Below are 22,040 nucleotides of genomic sequence, written 5' to 3'. Positions count from 1 at the left end.
AGTTCTTCAATACAAAAAGTGAAACTCATATATTATATAGTCATTACAAACAGAGTGATCTATTTCAAGTGTTTATTTCTGTTAGTGTTAATGATTATGGCTTACAGCCAATGAAAACCCCAAAGTCATTATCTCATTAAAGAGAACCTGTCACCAGGTTTGGCCGATAAGAGATATGGTCATCACCTTTCAGGGCTGATACACATCATTGTATAATGCTGTGTATCTGTCCCCAACCTGTAAGAGAAAAAAACTGCGGGTGGTCCGGTCGGATGGGCGTCACTGGTCTTAGTCCGGCGCCTCCCACCTTTTTACGATCCCCATCCTACTGCTTGCTTCTTGTGAATGGTTCCTTCGTCATCCACACAGTCTCCTCGGCACAGCGATCCTGCGCAGGCGCACTTCTCTACCCTGTCAAGGGCAGAGCACAGTACTGCAGTGCGCATGCGCCGATGCTCTTTGACCTTTCATAGCACATGTGCACTGCAGTACTTTTCTCTGCTCTCAACAGAGCAAAGAAGTACACCTGCACAGGAGCGCGGGGCCGATGCGACGCGTCATCCACACGAAGAAGGCAGGGGGGTGGTATTACAAGAAGAAGAGAGGCGCCAGACCAAGACCAGTGACGCCCATAAGACCAGACTGCCCCACAGTTGAGTATAATAAAAGTTATTTTTCTTCACTTGCAGGTCGGGTTGGGGGCAGATATACAGCATTATAGAATGCTGTATATCAGCCCTGAAAAGTGATGGGTGTATCTCTAATCGACCAAACCTGGTGACTGGCTCCCTTTAAATTAGAATACTTTATAACACCAGCTTGAAAAATTATTTTAAAATCAGAAATGTTGGCCTACTGAAATGTATGTTTAGTAAATGCACTCAATACTTGGTCAGGGCTCCTTTTACATCAATTACTGCATAAATACAGCGTGGTATGGAAGCCCAGGTTGCTTTAATAGCAGCCTTCAGCTCGTCTGCATTGTTGGGTCTGGTGTCTCTCATCTTCCTCTTGACAATACCTCTATGGGGTTAAGATCAGTCGAGTTTCCTGGCCGATCAAGCACAGTGATACTGTTGTTTTTAAACCAGGTATTGGTACTTCTGGCAGTGTGGACAGGTGCCACATCCTGCTGGAGAATGAAGTTTCCATCTCCAAAAAGCTTGTCGGCAGAGGGAAGCAAGAAGTGCTCTAAAATTTCCTGGTAGATGGCAGCAATGACTTTGGTCTTGATAAGTGGACCTACACCAGCAGATGACATGGCTCCTCAAACCATCACTGATTGCAGAAACTTCACACTAGACCTCAAGCAGCTTGGATTGTGGCCTCTCCACTCTTCCTCCAGACTCTGGGATCTTGATTTCCAAATGAAATGCAAAATTTACTTTCATCTGAAAACACCACCTTCGATCACCGAGCAACAGTCCAGTTCTTTTTCTCCTTGGCCTAGGTAAAACGCTTCTGGTGTTGTCTATTGGTCATGAGTGGCTTGACATAAGGAATGCGACACTTGTAGCCCATGTCCTAGATACGTCTGTGTGTGGTGGCTCTTGAAGAAATGACTCACGCAGCAGTCCATTCCTTGTGAATCTCCCCCAAATTTTTGAATGGCCTTTTCTTAACAATCCTTTCAAGGCTGTGGTTATCCCGGTTGCTTGTGAACCTTTTTCTACCACACTTTTTCCTTCCACTCAACTTTGAATTAATATGCTTGGATACAGCACGCTGTGAACAGCCAACTTCTTTAGCAATAACCCCTTGTGGCTTCCCCTCCTTGTGGAATGTGTCAATGACTGCTTTCAGGACATCTGTCAAGTTAGCAGTCTTCCCGATGATTGTGGAGCCTACTAAAACAGACTAAGGGACCTTTTTAAACACTTAGGAGGCCCTAGCAATTATTAATTGCAATAACCACTTGTGACTTCCCCTCCTTGTGGAATGTGGCAATAACTGCTTTCTGGACAACTGTCAAGTTAGCAGCCTTCCCCATGATTGTGGAGCCTACTGAAACAGACTAAGGCACCATTTTAAACACTTAGGAGGCCTTAGCAATTATTAATTATTGAGATAATGACTTTTGGGTTTTCATTGGCTCTAAGCCATAAACATCAACATAAACAGAAATAAACACTTAAAATATATCACTCTGCTTGTAATGACTCTATATAATATGAGTTTCACTTTTGTATTGAAAAACTGAAATAAATTGACTTTTTGATGATATTCTAATTTTGTGAGAGGCACCTGGATGTGAAGAGATCCTGATTCCAGCCATTTATCACTTACTAGGCTGTTCATTGTGTTTTATATAAAAGCAGTGCTTTATCAGTAGGATACTATAACTAGAGGACTACTTTACCTGCTGCCATGTAGTCTAACCACGCCCCCAGCACTGATTGACAGCCTTCTATGTACACTGTGCGTTTGCAGAAAGCTGTCAATCAGTGGTATGGGCGGGACTATAAACAGTTCAGCAATTGGAGAACTGATAGATTTGCAGGAGATAAAAGTTTGTAATCAAAACTGCTACAGCCAATAAAGTAAGTTGGTGGAATCAGAGTCTCTGCCACTAAATCAGGCTTCTCCCAAATGGGGTAGCAAAAATCTGGTGACAGATTCTCTTTAAAATATATACCTATTCCTACAAATTCAACGTAAGAATTAACCTACAGAACCTACCTTGATCGTAACTTGGGAACTGACTGCATAGCCTTCTATCCAACTGTTATTGACTATAGAACACCCCTTGTAAAATGATAACCCAGGGAATGTATCTAACTGCCACATGAAGCCAGAGATAAATGAGAAGGATTAATAATAATGGATGTGTTTCCTTTTACCAGCGATGTAATTAACCCCTTCACTATGTACAGTACAGACCAAAAGTTTGGACACACCTTTTCATTTAAAGATTTTTCTGTATTTTCATGACTATGAAAATTGAACATTCACACTGAAGGCATCAAAACTATGAATTAACACATGTGGAATTATATACTTAACAAAAAAGTGTGAAACAACTGAAAATATGTCTTATATTCTAGATTCTTCAAAGTAGCCACCTTTTGCTTTGATGACTGCTTTGCACACTCTTGGCATTCTCTTGATGAACTTCAAGAGGTAGTCACCGGAAATGGTTTTCACTTCACAGGTGTGCCCTGTCAGGTATAATAAGTGGGATTTCTTGCCTTATAAATGGGGTTGGGACCATCAGTTGTGTTGTGCAGAAGTCTGGTGGATACACAGCTGATAGTCCTACTGAATAGACTGTTAAAATTTGTATTATGGCAAGAAAAAAGCAGCTAAGTAAAGAAAAACGAGTGGCCGTCATTACTTTAAGAAATGAAGGTCAGTCAGTCCGAAAAATTGGGAAAACTTTGAAAGTGTCCCTAAGTGCAGTTGCAAAAACCATCAAGCACTACAAAGAAACTGGCTCACATGAAGACTGCACCAGGAAAGGAAGACCAAGAGTCATCTCTGCTTCTTAGGATAAGTGTATCTGAGTCACCAGCCTCAGAAATCGCAGGTTAAAAGCAGCTCAGATTAGAGACCAGGTTAATGCCACACAGGGTTCTACCAGCAGACACATCTCTACAACAACTGTTAAGGGGATACTTTGTGCAGCAGGCCTTCATGGTAAAATAGCTGCTAGGAAACCACTGCTAAGGACAGGCAACAAGCAGAAGAGACTTGTTTGAGATAAAGAACACAAGGAATAGACATTAGACCAGTGGAAATCTGTGCTTTGGTCTGATGAGTCCAAGTTTGAGATCTTTGGTTCCAACCACCGTGTCTTTGTGCTTCAGAAAAGGTGAACAGATGGACTCTACATGCCTGGTTCCCACCGTGAAGCATGGATGAGGAAGTGTGATGGTGTGGGGGTGCTTTGCTGGTGACACTGTGGGGGATTTATTAAAAATTAAAGGCATACTGAACCAGCATGGCTACCACAGCATCTTGCAGCGGCATGCTATTCCATCCGGTTTGCGTTTAGTTGGACCATCATTTAAATTTCAACAGGACAATGACCCCAAACACACCTCCAAGCTGTGTAAGGGCTATTTGACCAAGAAGGAGAGTGATTGGGTGCTACGCCAAATGACCTGAACCCAATCGAGATAGTTTGGGGTGAGCTGGACCGCAGAGTAAAGGCAAAAGGGCCAACAAGTGCTAAGCATCTCTGGGAACTCCTTCAAGATTGTTGGAAGACCATTTCCGGTGACTACCTCTTGAAGCTCATCAAGAGTGTGCAAAGCAGTCATCAAAGCAAAAGGTGGCTACTTTGAAGAACCTAGAATATCAGACATAATTTCGGTTGTTTCACACTTTTTTGCTAAGTATATAATTCCACATGTGTTAATTCATCGTTTTGATGCCTTCAGTGTGAATGTACAATTTTCATAGTCATGAAAATACAGAAAAATCTTTAAATGAGAAGGTGTGTTCAAACTTTTGGTCTGTACTGTACATGTTCGTCAAAGGTAGTGTCCCTGCCTTTGATGTGGGCTCGCACTCAAAGCCCACATCTTTCCCACACTTGATGGCTGATTAAATCTGTCAGGTGATCAGGGGGCGCCGATGTATTGTCATGAGAACTGGGTGTCTTCTGATGACCCCCATGCCTGTCATTACGCTCCTCCTGTGAACACCGGCTCGTGGCTGATGTTCACAGTAGATCATGATTTCTGTTATATATAGCCATGCTAATGCACTGTTATAGCCAGGAGAACGGATGAGGGCAGCTTCAAGTCTCCTATGAGGACTATTGGAGATGAAGATAGTAAAAAGTAAAAAAAAAAATGTTTAAATTTGAAAAAAAAAAAATGAAACACCCCCCCCCCCCCCCCCCCCACAAAAGTTGAAATCACACCCCTTTTGCCCCATTAAAAATAAAACAAATAAAAAATACCCATATTTGGTAAGGCTGTGTTCAGCAATGTCCGACTTATCAAAATCTAAAATAAATTAATCCGATCTGTAAACGGCTCAACGAGAAAAAGAAATCAAAACTCCAGGATTTTGGGGTTTTTTTGCTCATATATCCCCAGATCACAAAATCTCGGCAAATAACAACAAAAACAAATTTTTTTTTACAGATTTACAAAATATTGTCATTATTTTAATAAAGATAAACTGTACATGTTTGGTATGTGCATACTTGTACTGATCTGGGAAATCATATTGTGAGGTCAGTTTTACCATGCAGTGAGCATGGTAAATTAAAAACCCAAAAAACAATTGTGGGATTGCACTGATTTTGCAATTTCAACGCACTTGAATTTTTTTTCCGCATTTTCCAGTACACTATAAGGCAAAATGAATGGTGTCATTCAAAAAACAAGCCCTCATATGGCTATATGGCGAGAAAAATATTTTTACTCTTTGTTTCATTGCAGCCATTTGGTAAATTCAAAAAAGTAAATTTTTCTCTCATTAATGTACATTCTGAACCCCATCTTGACTAAAAAAAACAGAAATGTAGAAATTTTTGCAAATTTATTAAAAGAGAAAAACTGAAATATCACATGGTCATAAGTATTCAGACCCTTTGCTCGGTGCTGAGTCGAAGCACCCTTTTGAGCTAGTACAGCCATGAGTCTTCTTGGGAATGATGCAACAAGTTTTTCCATACCTTGATTTGGGGATCCTCTGCCAATCTTCCATGCAGATCCTCTCCAGTTCCGTCAGGTTGGATGGTGAACGTTGGTGGACAGCCATTTTCAGCTCTCTCCAGAGATGCTCAATTGGGTTTAAGTCAGGCCTCTGGATAGGCCAGTTAAGAATGGTCACAGAGTTATTCTGAGGCCACTCCTTTGTTATTTTAGCTGTGTGCTTAGGATCATTGTCTTGTTGGAAGGTGAACCTTCGGCTAAGTTTGAGGCCCAGAGCACTCTGGGAGAGGTTTTCATCCAGGATATCTCTGTACTTGGCCACATTCATGTTTCCTTCAATGGCAATCAGTCGTCCTGTCCCTGCAGCTGAAAAACACCCCCATAGCATGATGCTGTCACCACCATGTTTCACTTTTGGGATTGTATTGGGCAGATGATGAGCAGTGCCTGGTTTTCTCCACACATACCGCTTAGAATTATCACCAAAAAGGTCTATCTTCATCTCATCAGACCAGAGAATCTTATTTCTCATAGTTTGGGAGTCCTTCATGTGTTTTTTGCAAACTCTATGCAGGCTTTCATATGTCTTGCACTGAGGAGATATGAGAGCAAACACCGTGTGCACTGCTATACTCTGGTGCAGAGACTAGGTACCCAAACCATATAGTAAAATGTGAAAGAGTCTCGCACTCAACTTAATTGTTTATATTTGTAGATTTATTAGAAGTAGCACTGGAGAAACGTTTCAGCCCAACCGGACTTTCATCAGTCACTACATCATTAAAGAAACAGAAAAACAATGTGGTATATACAAAAACAAAAGTATATACAGAATTTCACAAAATCTCATTAGAGCCAAAGTGGTAGATTATACATCTTCATACTGGTACCGCAGTAAAACCGTACAAAATATCCTCACTAAGTGTGTTATGTGGACTATGGTTGTAAAGGTGTAAAGTTAATACACGTACCGTGCTGTGCCAACGAGTGTGTGGCAACAGGTCCTACATTCAGATGCGGACAATTGTGATGCCTAGGGTGGCATAAGAAGGAGGTGAGGATAATTAACCAAAACCTAGTGGTCTGTGGTAAGTCTGGTATGAGAAGAAAACACACGTACCGTGCTGTGCCAACAAAAATGTGGCGACAAGTCCTAAATATAGATGCAGAAATGCTTGGTGCCTAGGGTGGCATAAAAAGGGGAAAAAAGGGATGTTTCTTTATCCATACGTAAAGGTCTATGACAGGTCTGGTATGAGAATGGTAGTACTTACAGATAGTGACCGCTTGATATAGGAATAGAGTAGTGGATGAGAGGAGTATACGTAAACTGTGGAGTAATAGTAACAGGAGGGAGGGGGGAAAAAAAGGGGGGGGGGGCGAGAGTGAGATCCAATGAAGATATGTCAGTGACCTCTATATAGATATATCCCCTTATAGTTGTACCATTACCTCACAAGGTAGTATGTTCGGCTTGAGGTGGTGACCTCTGACTGCCAAAAGTGGGACAGGGGCTGTAGAGAACAGAAAGTGGAGCATAAAAAAGAAAGTAAAATAATATGACAGCGCAAAGAAACCGGATACTCATATGTCCGGTTTGCAGACTGGTGCTCTGTTACCTGGAGTGATGCCGCTGCACTGTGTGGAAGGTCCTCTCAGATGCGGAGTCCACCGCTAGTCTGAGGAGAAGATCCCTGCGGCGTGCTTATATTTACGCGGTCTGTATAGTGGTGGATGGCCGCGATCACGTCATTTCCGGTCACTCATACCAGACCTGTCATAGACCTTTACGTATGGATAAAGAAACATCCCTTTTTTCCCCTTTTTATGCCACCCTAGGCACCAAGCATTTCTGCATCTATATTTAGGACTTGTCGCCACATTTTTGTTGGCACAGCACGGTACGTGTGTTTTCTTCTCATACCAGACTTACCACAGACCACTAGGTTTTGGTTAATTATCCTCACCTCCTTCTTATGCCACCCTAGGCATCACAATTGTCCGCATCTGAATATAGGACCTGTTGCCACACACTCGTTGGCACAGCACGGTACGTGTATTAACTTTACACCTTTACAAACATAGTCCACATAACACACTTAGTGAGGATATTTTGTACGGTTTTACTGCGGTACCAGTATGAAGATGTATAATCTACCACTTTGGCTCTAATGAGATTTTGTGAAATTCTGTATATACTTTTGTTCTGTATATGTTTTTGTTTTTGTATATACCACATTGTTTTTTTCTTTAATGATGTAGTGACTGATGAAAGTCCGGTTGGGCTGAAACGTTTCTCCAGTGCTACTTCTAATAAATCTACAAATATAAACAATTAAGTTGAGTGCGAGACTCTTTCACATTGCACTGAGGAGAGGCTTCCGTCGGGCCACTCTGGCAAAAAGGCCTGCCTGGTGGAGGGCTGCAATGATAGTTGACAGGTTCCCTTTAAACAAAGCTGGACTCCAATGAAGGAGTAGAACCATCTCAAGGAGGATCACAAGGAAATGGACAGCATGTGACTTAAATATGAATATCTGAGCAAAGGGTCTGAATACTTATGATCATGTGATATTTTAGTTTTTCGTTTTTAATAAATATGCAAAAATTTCTACATTTCTGTTTTTTTATTCAGTTAAGATGGGGGGCAGAGTGTACATTAATGAGAAAAAAAATGAACTTTTTTTGCATTTACCAAATGGATGCAATGAAAGAAAAAGTGAAAAATTTAAAGGGGTCTGAATACTTTCCGTACCTACTGTATTTTACTGACTTAGGCTGCCGTCACACTTGCAGTATTTGGTCAGTATTTTACATCAGTATTTGTAAGCCAAAACCAGGAGTGGAACAATTAGAGGAAAAGTATAACAGAAACATAGGCACCACTTCTGGATTTATCACCCACTCCTGGTTTTGGCTGAGAAATACTGATGTAAAATACTGACCAAATACTGCTAGTGTGAAGGCAGCCTAACTTTGTATTGTGATTCCTGATTTGGCATTAGAAAATACTGAATTATTTAAAGTTTTTTTGGGAGGGGAGCACTTAATAATCAGAATGCTTTAATGGTATTTTAGCGTTAAAACTAAAGTGAAACAAATATCTATGAAAAATAAATTAAATTGACTTACCATACCCCACTGCCAAGCTAACAACTACAATCCATATTGCCAAACTGACAAATGAAAGCTTCCATTCTTGAGATTTCTCATTTTTTACAGGTTCTGTAAAAAACATCAACAATCAGATAAAAATAACTAAAAAAATAGAGTAAACTAAACAATGCCATTAACACTATACAGCATGTGGCCATTTATACAGTAGAACACAGATTTGCAATGACAAGTGTTTGGCACAAGTGGTCATATGAACCGCTCAATGTTTAGGGTCTGAAGGGGATTATATTTGTTAAGTGCGAGCTGATGCTATAGTCTAAATTCAATACTTAAAGGGAACTTCTCACCAGGTTTTCCTTATATAAGCTTTAACCACCACCTTTCCATTGCATTTTACAAAGCATTCCTGTGACATCCCAATTTCCCCACATTCCTAAAAAGTTACTTTTATTATTGTCCCATGCCCTGTGCTAATTGACACAGTATAATCCAATGGGTGTTTCTGGGCTGAGCCCAATTTCTCCTCTGCTTGGTGCCTCCTCTGTCTCTGTAACTGCCGTCCTCCTGTCTTGATTGACATGGCTGACAATCTCCTACGTCATCTACACAGTCTATTCAAATATCACTCTGGCACTGTAGATGACAGGAGCTACGCCGACTCTGGGCATGATGTCAACCTTGTCAATCAAGGGAGGAGGACGGCAATTACAAAGACAGATGAGGCACCAAGCACAGTCCAGAGATATTCATCCCATAGGACCAGACAGCACTGAACATCTATAATATAATGCTGGGAACGTAACTCTGTCCGAAGCCTTTATAGGCCGCGGAAGCGCAAGCGCCGGCGCAGTCTGGACCCCACAGAGTGACGCAGCCCAAGAGATCACGGTATGTGTAAGCACTGAACGCATACCGCGATCTCCGACGGAGAAGCAGGGACGTGCCAGGAGGGGTTGAGTATGCAATATTCACCTGTCCCCGTTCCACTCCGCTCGGTCTTCCGCGCCCTCTAGCTGTAACGTTCAGGTCACAGCTAGAGGACAAGGAAGACAGAGCGTCACGCAGCGATGGAACGGGAACAGCTGAATATCGCAAGTGCCAGTGCCTGAGCCAGCAACGACTCCCGCACCTGACCCCTATAGCGCACCGGTGTTCCCACCTGCTCAGGCCCTCGGCACTCGGTGCCCAACGATGAGAGGTGAGTATGTCTTTTTTTTTTTTATCGCAGCAGCAGCATTCAGGGCATATTATGCTATGGAGCATCTTATGGGGCCATCAACCTTTATGGAGCAGCATACGGGGCATATTATGCTATGGAGCACCTTATGGGGGCCTTCAACCTTTATGGAGCAGAATACGGGGCACATGGATGGGAGCAGCACATGACAGAATTAGGGCGCAGGTTAGGAGCAGCACATGACAGGATGGGGGCGCAGGATGGGCGCAGCACATGACAGGATGGAGATGCAGGATGGGAGCAGCACATGACAGAATGGGGGCACAGGATGGGAGCACCACATAACAAGATTGGGGCGCAGGATAAAAGCAGCACATGACAGAATGTGGGCTCAGGATGGGGGCAGCACATGACAGGATGGGGGTGCAGGAAGAGAGCAGCACATGACAGAATGAGGGCAGCACATGACAGGATGGGGGCGCAGGATGAGAGCAGCACATGACAGAATGGGGTGCAGGATGAGAGCAGCACATGACAGAATGGGGGTGCAGGATGGGAGCAGCACACAACAGGATGGGGGCGCAGGATGAGAGCAGCACGTGACAGGATGGGAGCAGCACATGACAGAATGGAGCGCAGGATGGGAGCAGCACATTACAGAATGGGGGCCCAGGATGGGAGCAGCACATGACAGGATGGGGGCGCAGGATGAGAGCAGCACATGACAGGATGGGGGCTCAGGATGGGAGCAGCACATTACAGAATGAGGGTGCAGGATGGGAGCAGCACATGACAGAAAGGGGGCACAGGATGGGAGCAGCACATGACAGGATGTGGCGCAGGATGGGAGCAGCACTTTACCGAATGGGGCGCAGGATGGGAACAGCACATGACAGAATGGGGGCGCAGGATGGGAGCAGCACATGACAGAATGGGGCGCAGGATGGGAGCAGCACATGAAAGAATGGGGGCACAGGATGGGAACAGCACATGACAGAATGGAGGCGCAGGATGGGAGCAGCACATGACAGAAAGGGGGCGCAGGATGGGAGCAGCACATGACAGAATGGGGCGCAGGATGGGAGCAGCACATGACAGGATGTGGCGCAGGATGGGAGCAGCACTTTACCGAATGGGGCGCAGGATGGGAGCAGCCCATGACAGAAAGGGGGCGCAGGATGGGAGCAGCACATGACAGAATGGGGGCGCAGGATAAGAGCAGCACATGACAGGATGGGGCACAAGATGGGAGCAGCACTTTACCGAATGGGGTGCAGGATGGGAGCAGCACATGACAAGATGGGGGCGCAGGATGAGAGCAGCTCATGACAGGATGGGGGCTCATGATGGGAGCAGCACATTACAAAATGAGGGAGCAGGATGGGAGCAGCACATGACAGGATGGGGACACAGGATAGGTGCAGCACATGACAGAATGGGGGGCTCAGGATGGGAGCAGCACATTACAGAATGAGGGCGCAGGATGGGAGCAGCACATGACAGAAAGGGGGCGCAGGATGGGAGCAGCACATGACAGAATGGGGCACAGGATGGGAGCAGCACATGACAGGATGTGGCGCAGGATGGGAGCAGCACTTTACCGAATGGGGCGCAGGATGGGAACAGCACATGACAGAATGGGGGCGCCGGATGGGAGCAGCACATGACAGAATGGGCGCGCAGGATAAGAGCAGCACATGACAGGATGGGGCGCAGGATGGGAGCAGCACTTTACCGACTGGGGTGCAGGATGGGAGCAGCACATGACAAGATGGGGGCGCAGGATGAGAGCAGCACATGACAGGATGGGGGCTCATGATGGGAGCAGCACATTACAAAATGAGGGAGCAGGATGGGAGCAGCACATGACAGGATGGGGGTGCAGGATAGGTGCAGCACATGACAGAATGGGGGCAGCACATACCAGAATGGGGGTGCAGGATGGGAGCAGCACATGACAGCATGGGGGTGCAGGATGAGAGCACTACATGACAGGATTGGGGCGCAGGATGGGAGCAGCACATGACAGAATGGGGGCGCAGGATGGGAGCACCACATGACAGGATTGGGGCGCAGGATGGGAGCACATGACAGGATGAGGGCACAGGATGGGGGCTGCACATGACAGGATGGGGGCACAATATGGGGGCTGCACATGACAGGATGGGGCACAAGATGCAGCACATGACAAGATTAGGGCGAAGGATGGAAGCAGCACATACCAGGATGGAGACTATATACCAATATAAATGCTTGCCACCCGGGCGTAGAACGGGTTCAATAGCTAGTCTTAATATAGGACAATTAGAAAAGTTATTTTCTTAGGTATGCGGGATAGCTGGGCTCTTATGAAGAAAGAATGGTGGTTATTAGTGATGAGTGAACGTGTTGGGATAAGGTGTTATCAGAGCATGCTCATGTGCTAACCGAGTGTTTTCGGTGTGCTCTAAAAATATGTTCGAGTCCCCGCAGCTGCATGTCTTGCAGCTGATTGACAGCAGCAACACGTGCAGGGATTGCCTGTTTGTTGTCTGAGCACTTTCGTTCATCCCAAGCAGTTAAACCTTATACTGTATAGAGACAATCTGGCCACAAGTTCTCTTTAAAACAACATTACATACTGTATATAATTGAACATAATGACTATATAGGCTATGGTACTCAATAACATATTGGTATGTTGTCATTATTAGTCTGCACTGTTTAGTGTAAGTTGTACAGCAATATGGCTTCTTGGATCATAAGCTTTTCTTGGTCAGACCGCGTCTCCCTGAGCTCCCTCCTTAGTGATCAGGAAGAATGCTCAATTGAGGCACCTTACCTATAAGGGTATGTGCACACGTAGAATGGTCCACTGTGGATTTTTCCACAGCGGATTTTAGAAATCCGCAGGGCAAAGACACCGCGTTTTTCCTGCGGATTTATAGCAGATTTACCGCGGATTTACCGCAGTTTTTGTGCGGATTCCACTGCGGTTTTACACCTGCGGTTTTCTATTATGGAGCAGGTGTAAAACCGCTGCGGATTCCGCACAAAGAATTGACATGCTGTGGAATGTAAACCGCTGCGTTTCCACGTGTTTTTTTCTGCAGCATGGGCACAGCGTTTTTGGTTTCCCATACGTTTACATTGTACTGTAAACTGATGGTAAACTGCTGCGGACCCCCAGCTGCGGATCCGCAGCAAAATCCGCATCGTGTGCACAGAGCCTCATGCCTTCCATTTGTGGTTTTTAAGCCTCACTAACATGGCAGAGGAGCAATATTTCCAAAATAATTAATTTTTCATATGAAATTCAGATACAAAAACTGAATGGCTTCATATGAAACTAGAGGTACAGGCCCTATGCACTGTTATGGGAACCCCGGATTTGTACAAAACAACTGTAATGCTGTCACCTATCTTAGTGTTGTTGAATAATCAATAAAGAGAGAAAAACTTAATAAAAAATAAAATAAATAAATGGGTAAAGGTAAACATAAGGCTAGATATTTATCTGTTGAGAATTACAGAAAACTGTGATTACCTGATACCGTAAAAGTGAGAGATGTTTCATTATGATTTATTTCATTCCAGAAGGTACAAGTGAGTGTTGTACTAGATGTTACTGGGATTCTGACTACACTCGTGACATTGAACAATCTATCAGCAGTTATCGTGTAGTTGATGTTCTGGACCACAGTGAGATTCTCCTTGTCTACCACCCAAGTGACATTGGCCTTTGGATATCCAAATGATTGACAGGAAACTTCTCGAACTGTCTCACCAGAGGAATTAACCACATCTCTGACTTGTGTTGTTATGTTCTTGTATGGTGCTAAGGAAAAAAGAGTATTTTATTATACACTGCTGAAAAAAATAAAGGAAACACATAAACAACACAATGTAACTCCAAGTCAATCACACTTCTGTGAAATCAACCTGTCCACTTATTATTTATTATTATAGCGCCATTTATTCCATAGCACTTTACATGTGAGAAGGGGTATACATAACAAAAACAAGTACAGTAATTTTAAATGATACAAGTCGCGACTGGTACAGGAGGAGAGAGGACCCTGCCCACGAGAGCTCACATGCTACAAGGGATGGGTGAGGATACAGTAGGCGAGGGTAGAGCTGGTCGTGCAGCGGTCTTCAGGTTCTTTTTGAAGGTTTCGTAGACCCGGAGACTGCCCGTCCCAGTCTATGCCGTAGCCTGGAGCCCTCATTATCATAGTAATATGTCAGTTAATAGTTTTTGTAAAGCTTTATAGTGTAGTTTTAGGTCAGAGAGGGATGGTTAGGGATGAGCTAGCAAGGTGCAGGGACAGGTAGTGATGTCTATTTGCGGACATGTGCGGCACTTGTGGTTTTGCACTTGCGGTGAGACAAAAAAACACTGCTAGCAACGTTTTTGTCCATTGCTGCAAGTACCGCATTTACCGGATCGCGGCAAAACCGCAAGTGCCGCACATGTCTGGAAGTCCCATAGGGAATGAATGAGGACGAACGCAGTGTTGCCGTAAGTGATCCGTTATGCGGCAGATGCGGAAAAACTGTCGGATCTGCTGCAAAAGGCTACTTTCACATCAGCGACTTTTGCCAAAGTCACTGCCGATAGTGTCATACTCACCAAAGGGGGAGGCAGCACTAAAAGTGCCTATGGCAGCAGAAACTCTAAATACGGCCCTGACAGTTACTGTATAGTAGTATGAGGCAGTGTCTACAACCCACAAAAGTTGCTCAGATAGAGCAGCTTATCCAGGATGGAATGTCAATGTGAGCTATGGCAAGAAGGGTAGCTGTATCTGTCAGAAATGCCCAGAGCATGGAGCAGATACCAGGAGACAGGCAGTACATCAGGAGATGTGAAGAGGGCCATAGGAGGGCAACAACCCAGCAGCAGGACCTCTACCTCCTCCTTTGTGCAAAGAGGAACATGAGGAGCAGTGCCAGAGCTATGCAAAATGACCTCCAGCAGGCTACTAACATCCATGTGTCTTATCAAACTGACAGAAATAGACGCTATGAGGGTGGAATGAGGGCCCGATGTCCACAAGTGGATGTTGGGCTTACAGCAATTGGCATTTTCCAGAGAACACCAAGATTGGCAGATTCGACATTGGTGCTCTGTGCTCTTCACGGATGAGAGCAGATTAACACAGAGCACATGTGACAGACGTGACAGAGTCTGGAGATGCTGTGGAGAATGTTCTACTGCCTCCATGGTGTGGGGTGGCATTTCTTTGGAGGGCCGCACAGCCCTCCATGTGCTACCCAGGGGTACCCTGAATGCCATTAGGTACCGGTATGAGATCCTCAGACCCACTGTGAGACCATATGCAGGTGCACTGTGCCCTGGGTTCCTTCTGGCGTCATGTAACTCAAGTGTGTCAGCAGTTCCTTTATAATGAAGGCATTGATGACTGGCCTCCCCATACCCCAGACCTGAATCCAATGGAGCACATCTGGTACATTATGTCGCAATCCATCCACCAATGCCACATTGCAAAACAGACTGTATATGAGTTTACTAATGCTTTAATCCAGGTCTAGGAGGAGATTTCTCAGGAGAACATGCGCCGCCTCATCAGGAGCATCCCCAGGCATTGTAACAAGGTCATACAAGCACATGGAGGCCACACACTACTGAGCATCATTTTCTTGTCTTGAGGCATTTCCACTGAAGTTGGATCATCCTATAATTTGATTTTCCACTTTGATTTTGAGTATCATTCCAAATCCAATTAATTCTGATTTACATTAATCATTTTTATGTATTTTTCTCAACGCATTCCACTATGTAATGAATAAAGATTTGCAACATATTTCATTCAGTGATATCTAGGATGTTGTATTTTAGTTTTCCCTTTATTTTTTTAAGCAGTATACTATTGGATGTTGAGAAAAATATAATCAACTGGGTATTATTTGAGCCTTATTTGGAAACTTAGTTCAATAAATATGAGGTATGGTATGAATTCTATATTTAACGGTGTATTTTTAAAGGGAACCTGTCATGTAAAAAATGCTATTAACCTGTAGTTATGGGTTAATCTGCAGGTTACTAGCTTTCTGAAGCTGCCTGGCACCTGTACTGAGAGCCTCGCTGCTGGAAGGAGATTAACTTTGTTGATCCTCGAAATCTCTGTCTTTGAAGCCAAGGCAGCTTCAGTTACTTTACCTATCAGTGCATAGTGAGCAGTGGCTATAACCACACACCGGCACTGACTGACAGCCGGCTTAGCATTAGAGCCGGCTGTCATTCAGTGCCAGGGCCACGGATACAGTCGCCAGCCCACTTTTATGACTAAGAGACTGAGGCTGTCAGTAGGAATAAAGTTAATTTCCTCCCTGCAATGGGGCTCTCAGAGTGGGCGCTGGGCAGATACAGAATGCTATTAACCTGCAGATTAAACCCACAGTGTTTTTTTTACATGAAATGTTCCCATTAACGTAATGAATTGTTTTAATTATTTAGACAGCAAGAAAATAAGCAAGTTTGCAATTGTCTTGCTTTTTCTATGTGATGTCATTCTCCTGCAATGGCAGTTTTTATCTTACATAGTGTACATAGTTTTTCCATAGTGCTTGACCACTAGTGCCTACCTAGACCATGGACTAGTGTGCGCAGGAGTTACATTTTAGGAGAGAAGTTAAGGCTAGGGTCACATTGCGTTAGGGCAGTCCGTCTAGCGCATAGCGCTACGGACTACGCTAACGCAATGTCCCAAAAGGGATCGCGTTAGCCGATCCCGCTAGCGCAGATCCCGATCTGTGCTAGCGAGGAACGGACCGCGAACGCTGCAAGCAGCTTTCGCGGTCCGTCACTCAAATGACGGCACATCGCTAGTGCACGCCCAATGTGGGCGTGCGCTAGCGATGCGTTCGCCATTACAGGCTATGGCGGCGTTAACGGACTACGTTACACCACATTATGCCGCGGTGTAACGTACTCCGTTAAATGCGGTCACATGACGCAATGTGACCCTAGCCTAACTCCTAACAAACCAGTCAGCTCTCTTTGGCACATTGAATTCTATGCATTCACCACCCTCCACCTCCCTATCAGCTTCTGACCAAGATACTGTAATCAGTCCTACTAACCACAACCTCCTGGCACCCAGCATCTTGACTTTCACTGTTCTGAGCTGTGTGCTTAAAAATATACTGTTATCTCTACATGCAAATACAGTGATAACAGTGCATACCCCACAACAAACCAGTGCCCATTTTGGTGGAGCGGTCCAAAACTGCTGTGAAAACTCTAAAAGTTGCCAAATTTTTGAGTATTTTGAAGGTTTTTTTACGCTAGAATTTTGGAGTAAACACCATGATAAAACAGAGGAAACGTGTGTGCCAAAAGAAGGCAAACATCAGAAATACATCAAATGGTACATTAGAATATAAATGTATACATCAGTGTACTTTATTTTGTTTTCAACTGTACTGAATGGTTGTCCAAGGTTTCAATACAACAGGGGCAAGCTGTCATTTCTGTGTACATTTTAAAGACATAATGGAAAAGCAATTACCTTGCACGTCCAATTTTAGCACTTTATAGTCTGATCCGTGGGAAGTTATAATGCACAAATATTGACCTGCATCAGTCATCTTTAGTTTACTAATGTGAAGAATGGCCCTGCCCTTGTGCAGTTCATTCGATAACAGCTTTATGCGGTCACTGTAGTTCTTGTCTGGCAAAATTTCAATATCTTTGCCATTTATATGCTTTACTACTTCTACAGCGTCCATTTTATCTCTGCTGTGCTTCCATAAAACGTTCAACTTTTCAACACCTGTTCCCATGTCCAATGCGAATTGACATTCCATGGAAACATTATTTCCGTACACTGCAATATAATGGGACTTTTTGGCCTCCACTGTAAACAACCCTGAAATGAAAAACACATATATCAGGAAAAGTGATGAAGTGATAAGTACTGCGGTGGTTTCCTATTCTAAGTGGTTAACAAATACAGACTTTAACCATGAGCTCTGTATAACCCCGCCCACACCACTGATTGGCAGGTTTCTGCCCGCGTACAAAAAAAGCTTCTAATCAGTGATAGGGGCGGGGTTATACAGGGCTCATGAATATAGAGGACTACATGCAGCAGGTTTACTAGTCCCCTAGTGATAATCTCTTGCTGATAAAACAGTAATGTTATCAAGACTACACTAAGCATCCCAGTAAGTGATGCATCACTGGAATCAGGGTCTCTGTCTCTACATTATGCTATCATATTAGGTGGCAAAAACCTGGTGACAGAATTCCTTTAATATGACAGCTGTCAAGAATCTGTAAGTCTTATGGAAAGACATAATGGACAATGAAGAGGACAGGTAGTTCTATATGGCAGATGTCATTTTACCATATGGAAGGTTTGAGTTTCCCCAATCAGAGAAGGGTCATAAGGAGGGTAGGGGGCTCTTATATAGTGTCCATATGCCCTTATAGAGCATATTGACAGGCAGGGTCATTGTGGGTCAATGCTTTTTAGAGCAAAAAGTATACTGTGAAAGGGGATGAAATTGTGTGTTTCAGAGCACTTTGTTAGCCTTGACAACAAAAACATTGTCTTAAGGGGTTTTCCAGTTTAAGAAAACTTTTCCCCAAACAGTTTGTCATGAAGCAACAAGCTGCTCTTTACTCATCCTGCCCGGGTCCACGAGTCTACACCACTAGCTGTTATGGCGTACAGCGCTGACAACGCTTTTTATATGGCGTTAAAACTGCAGACTCAGTGCTGGACCTGGGGAAAGTGAGTAAAGCCCAGTTTGTTGTTTTAAAACATCTGTGCTTCAGTTTTTTCAAGCATTTGAAATGGAGCTTGTCATAAGGATTTTATGGCTCAAACGAGTGGCATGCGGCTTTGATGCTGAATAATTCCATATCTTGATTACAGAAGTCTATTTTGAGAAATGCAGCTATGAAGTTGTATGCAAATGAGCTGCAAGTGCTTTGGGATGGGACATGCATTTGCAGCCCTCTGCCCCCTCCCTATTCCACTCCCACGATAGGTCATGTTTGTTTCAGTGACCTGCCTCACCTACTCAAGATCTTTCGCTAAGCCCTCAAGTTATGAGGACCTTACTGTGCAGGTACTGCCCCATTCACTGTCAGTGCTGGCAAGAAAGCTTGGTCAGGTGAAGCTGGTCTCTGAAACAGGATTTCAACTATGGATTTCTTCCAAACGCCATTTGCTTGAGGTATAAAATGACAGTTTACCGTTAAAGGGAATCTGTCACCAGATTTTTCCCATATAAAGTAGGGTCAGCACGTACAAACCCTTATATACAGCATTCTAGAATTCTGTATATACAGGTGCATCTCACAAAATTAGAATATTAGCAAAAAGTTAATTTATTTCAGTTCTTCAATACAAAAAGTGAAACTCATATATTATATAGAGTCATTACAAACAGACTGATCTATTTCAAGTATTTATTTCTGTTAATGTTGATGATTATGGCTTACAGCCAATGAAAACCCAAAAGTCATTATCTCAGTAAATTAGAATACTTTATAACATCTGCATGAAAAATTGATTTTAAAATCCTACTTCACACTAGACCTTGGAAATCAAGGTCCCAGAGTCTGGAGGAAGGGTGGAGAGGCACAATCCAAGCTGCTTGAGGTCTAGTGTGAAGTTTCCACAATCAGTGATGGTTTGGGGAGTCATGTCATCCGTTGGTGTAGGTCCACTGTGTTTTATCAATACCAAAGTCAGCGCAGCCGTCTACCAGGAAATTTTAGAGCACTTCATGCTTCCCTCTGCAAACAAACTTTTTGGAGATGGAAATTTCATTCTCCAGCAGTACTTGGCACCTGTCCACACTGCCAAAAGTACCAATACCTGGTTTAAAATCAACAGAATCACTGTGCTTGATTGGTCTGACATTAACCCCATAGAGAATCTATGGGGTATTTTCAAGAGGAAGATGAGAGACACCAGACCCAACAATGCAGACGAGCTGAAGGCTGCTATCAAAGCAACCTGGGCTTCCATAACACCTCAGCAGTGCCACAGGCTGATCGCCTCCATGCCATGCCACAATGATACAGGAATTGATGCCAAAGGAGCCCCAACTGTCACGTTTCTGCAATGCAGGTAGGTGCAGGCTCCACTAGATAGCAGTAGAGTGGAAGCAGGACTGCACCTAAACAGAGCTGGCCTGCAGTGCAGCAGTGAGGCTACCATGAGAGGCAGCAGAATAGTCAAATAAGCCGGGTAAGATCCTAGACTGTAGCGCAGTACCAAAGGAATAAGCAAACTAATAGGTCAGAGACAAACCAGGGGATCAGTAACGGTCAGGAGCGGATTAGCCAGAAGACAAAAGACAAAACACTAAAGGGAAACATTGAGTCAAGATGGGAATAGGGGAAAACAGAGATACGGGTTCAAACAGCAAATGCAGCAGGACAAATCAGTGCAATCGGAGTCAGATACAGCAGCCCTAGGCAAAAACTATAACTGACATCGCCTGCAGGAAGCAGCGGCGATAAATAGCCAACCTGAGCCCAGACCCAGGCAGGGAAAAGTTATCTCTTGACATGACCAGACTGGGAAAAAGGGAAAAGAGGACTCAAAACCCAGTCTGGATCATGACACTGACCAAGTATTTAGTGCATTTACTGAATATACATTTCAGTAGGCCAACATTTCGGACTTTAAAATCATTTTTTCAAACTGGTGTTATAAAGTATTCTAATTTACTGAGATACTGACATTTGAGGTTTCATTGGCTATATGCCATAATCATCAACATTAACAGAAATAAACACTTGAAATAGATCACTCTGTTTGTAATGACTCTATATAATATATGAGTTTCACTTTTTGTATTGAAGAACTGAAATAAATTACTGTATATACTCGAATATAAGCCGACCCGGGTATAAGCCGAGGCACCTAATTTTGCCAAGGAAAACTGGGTAAGCTTATTGACTTGAGTATAAGCCAGGTATGCATTGTCCCCTCATCCCTATCCTGCTATGCGTGGCTCCCCTGTCCTGTCCTGCTATGCGTGGCTCCCCCTGTCGCTGTCCTGCTATGTGCGGCTCCCCTCATCGCTATGCTGGTATGTAGCTCCCCTGTTTTGTCCTGGTATGTGTGGCTCTCCTGTCCTGCTATGTGTGGCTCCCCCTGTCCTGTCCTGGTATGTGTGGTTCCCCTGTCCTGTCCTGCTATGTGTCGCTCCCGCCCATCCTGTCCTGGTGTGTGTGGCTCCCCCAGTTGTATGGGTGGCTCCTCCGGTCCCGCATGGGTCACCCCTGTCCCATCTTTGTATGCTTGGCTCACTTTCCCCCCATCCTACTCACGCTCCTTGCGCCGTCGCTGCATCTCCATTGTCCCAGCACAGAAGCTCTCCTGTGCTGAGCGGTTACATGGTACCGCTCATTAAGGTAATGAATATGCACTCCACGCCTATGGGAGCTGTTCCGCCGCTCCCTCCCCCCGGCATTCTGGAAAATGACTCGTGTATAAGCCGAGGGTTGGCGTTTTCAGCACAAAAAATGTGCTGAAAATCTTGGATACGGTAACTTGTTGATGATATTCTAATTTTGTGAGATGCACCTGTATGTCCCCAATACGCTCTGCATAACAAAAAAAGGCTTTTGTTAGAGGGCTGTGGAATCAGTAAGCCAAACATCCAACTCCGACTCTTCAATTTCCCTGACTCCAACCCCACAGCAGTGTGTCACTACTGAGCATATACATAAAGTGCAGCACAGATTCATCTGAACTAAAAGCCAAGATCCTTTTTTTCAATCAGATCATTTTTCATTGTGAAAAATATCAAGATATATTCACATTTTGTTTCTAGTAAAAAATCCGAAATCCTTAGATCAGGAACAGAACAGACATTTATAGGACAATTCATAACTTTCCCAAATTTTTATGAAAAATTTACAGTACATACTGCATTGACCTGGGCAGCATGGTCGCTCAGTGGCTAGGACTGTGGCCTTGCAGCGCTGAGGTCCTGGGTTGAAATCCCACCATAGACAACATCTGTAAGGAGTCTGTATGTTCTCCACGTGTTTGTGTGGGTTTCCTCCCACACTCCAAAGACACACTGATAGGGAATCTAGATTGTGAGCACTAATGGGGACAGTGTCAAAAATGTCTATAAAGTGCTGTGGA

At 44.1% G+C, this 22,040-nt stretch overlaps 1 protein-coding gene across 2 annotated transcripts in view; it reads right to left on the bottom strand.

The window, feature by feature from the left end:
• LOC138675780 (programmed cell death 1 ligand 2-like) overlaps positions 1-22,040 on the bottom strand; it is a 53,062-nt gene that overhangs the window by 14,655 nt on the left and 16,367 nt on the right. For both annotated transcript variants that reach the window (XM_069764306.1, XM_069764314.1), the window contains 3 exons: positions 17,424-17,783; positions 13,433-13,723; positions 8,745-8,837 (listed from right to left, as the gene is read on the bottom strand). In XM_069764306.1, coding sequence (XP_069620407.1) covers positions 8,745-8,837; positions 13,433-13,723; positions 17,424-17,783 — 744 coding nt within the window. The remainder of the gene's footprint in view (positions 1-8,744; positions 8,838-13,432; positions 13,724-17,423; positions 17,784-22,040) is intronic.

The sequence above is a fragment of the Ranitomeya imitator genome, chromosome 1 (assembly GCF_032444005.1).
Source record: "Ranitomeya imitator isolate aRanImi1 chromosome 1, aRanImi1.pri, whole genome shotgun sequence".
Lineage (NCBI taxonomy): Eukaryota > Metazoa > Chordata > Amphibia > Anura > Dendrobatidae > Ranitomeya > Ranitomeya imitator.
The sequence above is the reverse complement of the archived record's forward strand: the minus strand, read 5'-3'. Positions and strand labels throughout refer to the sequence as shown.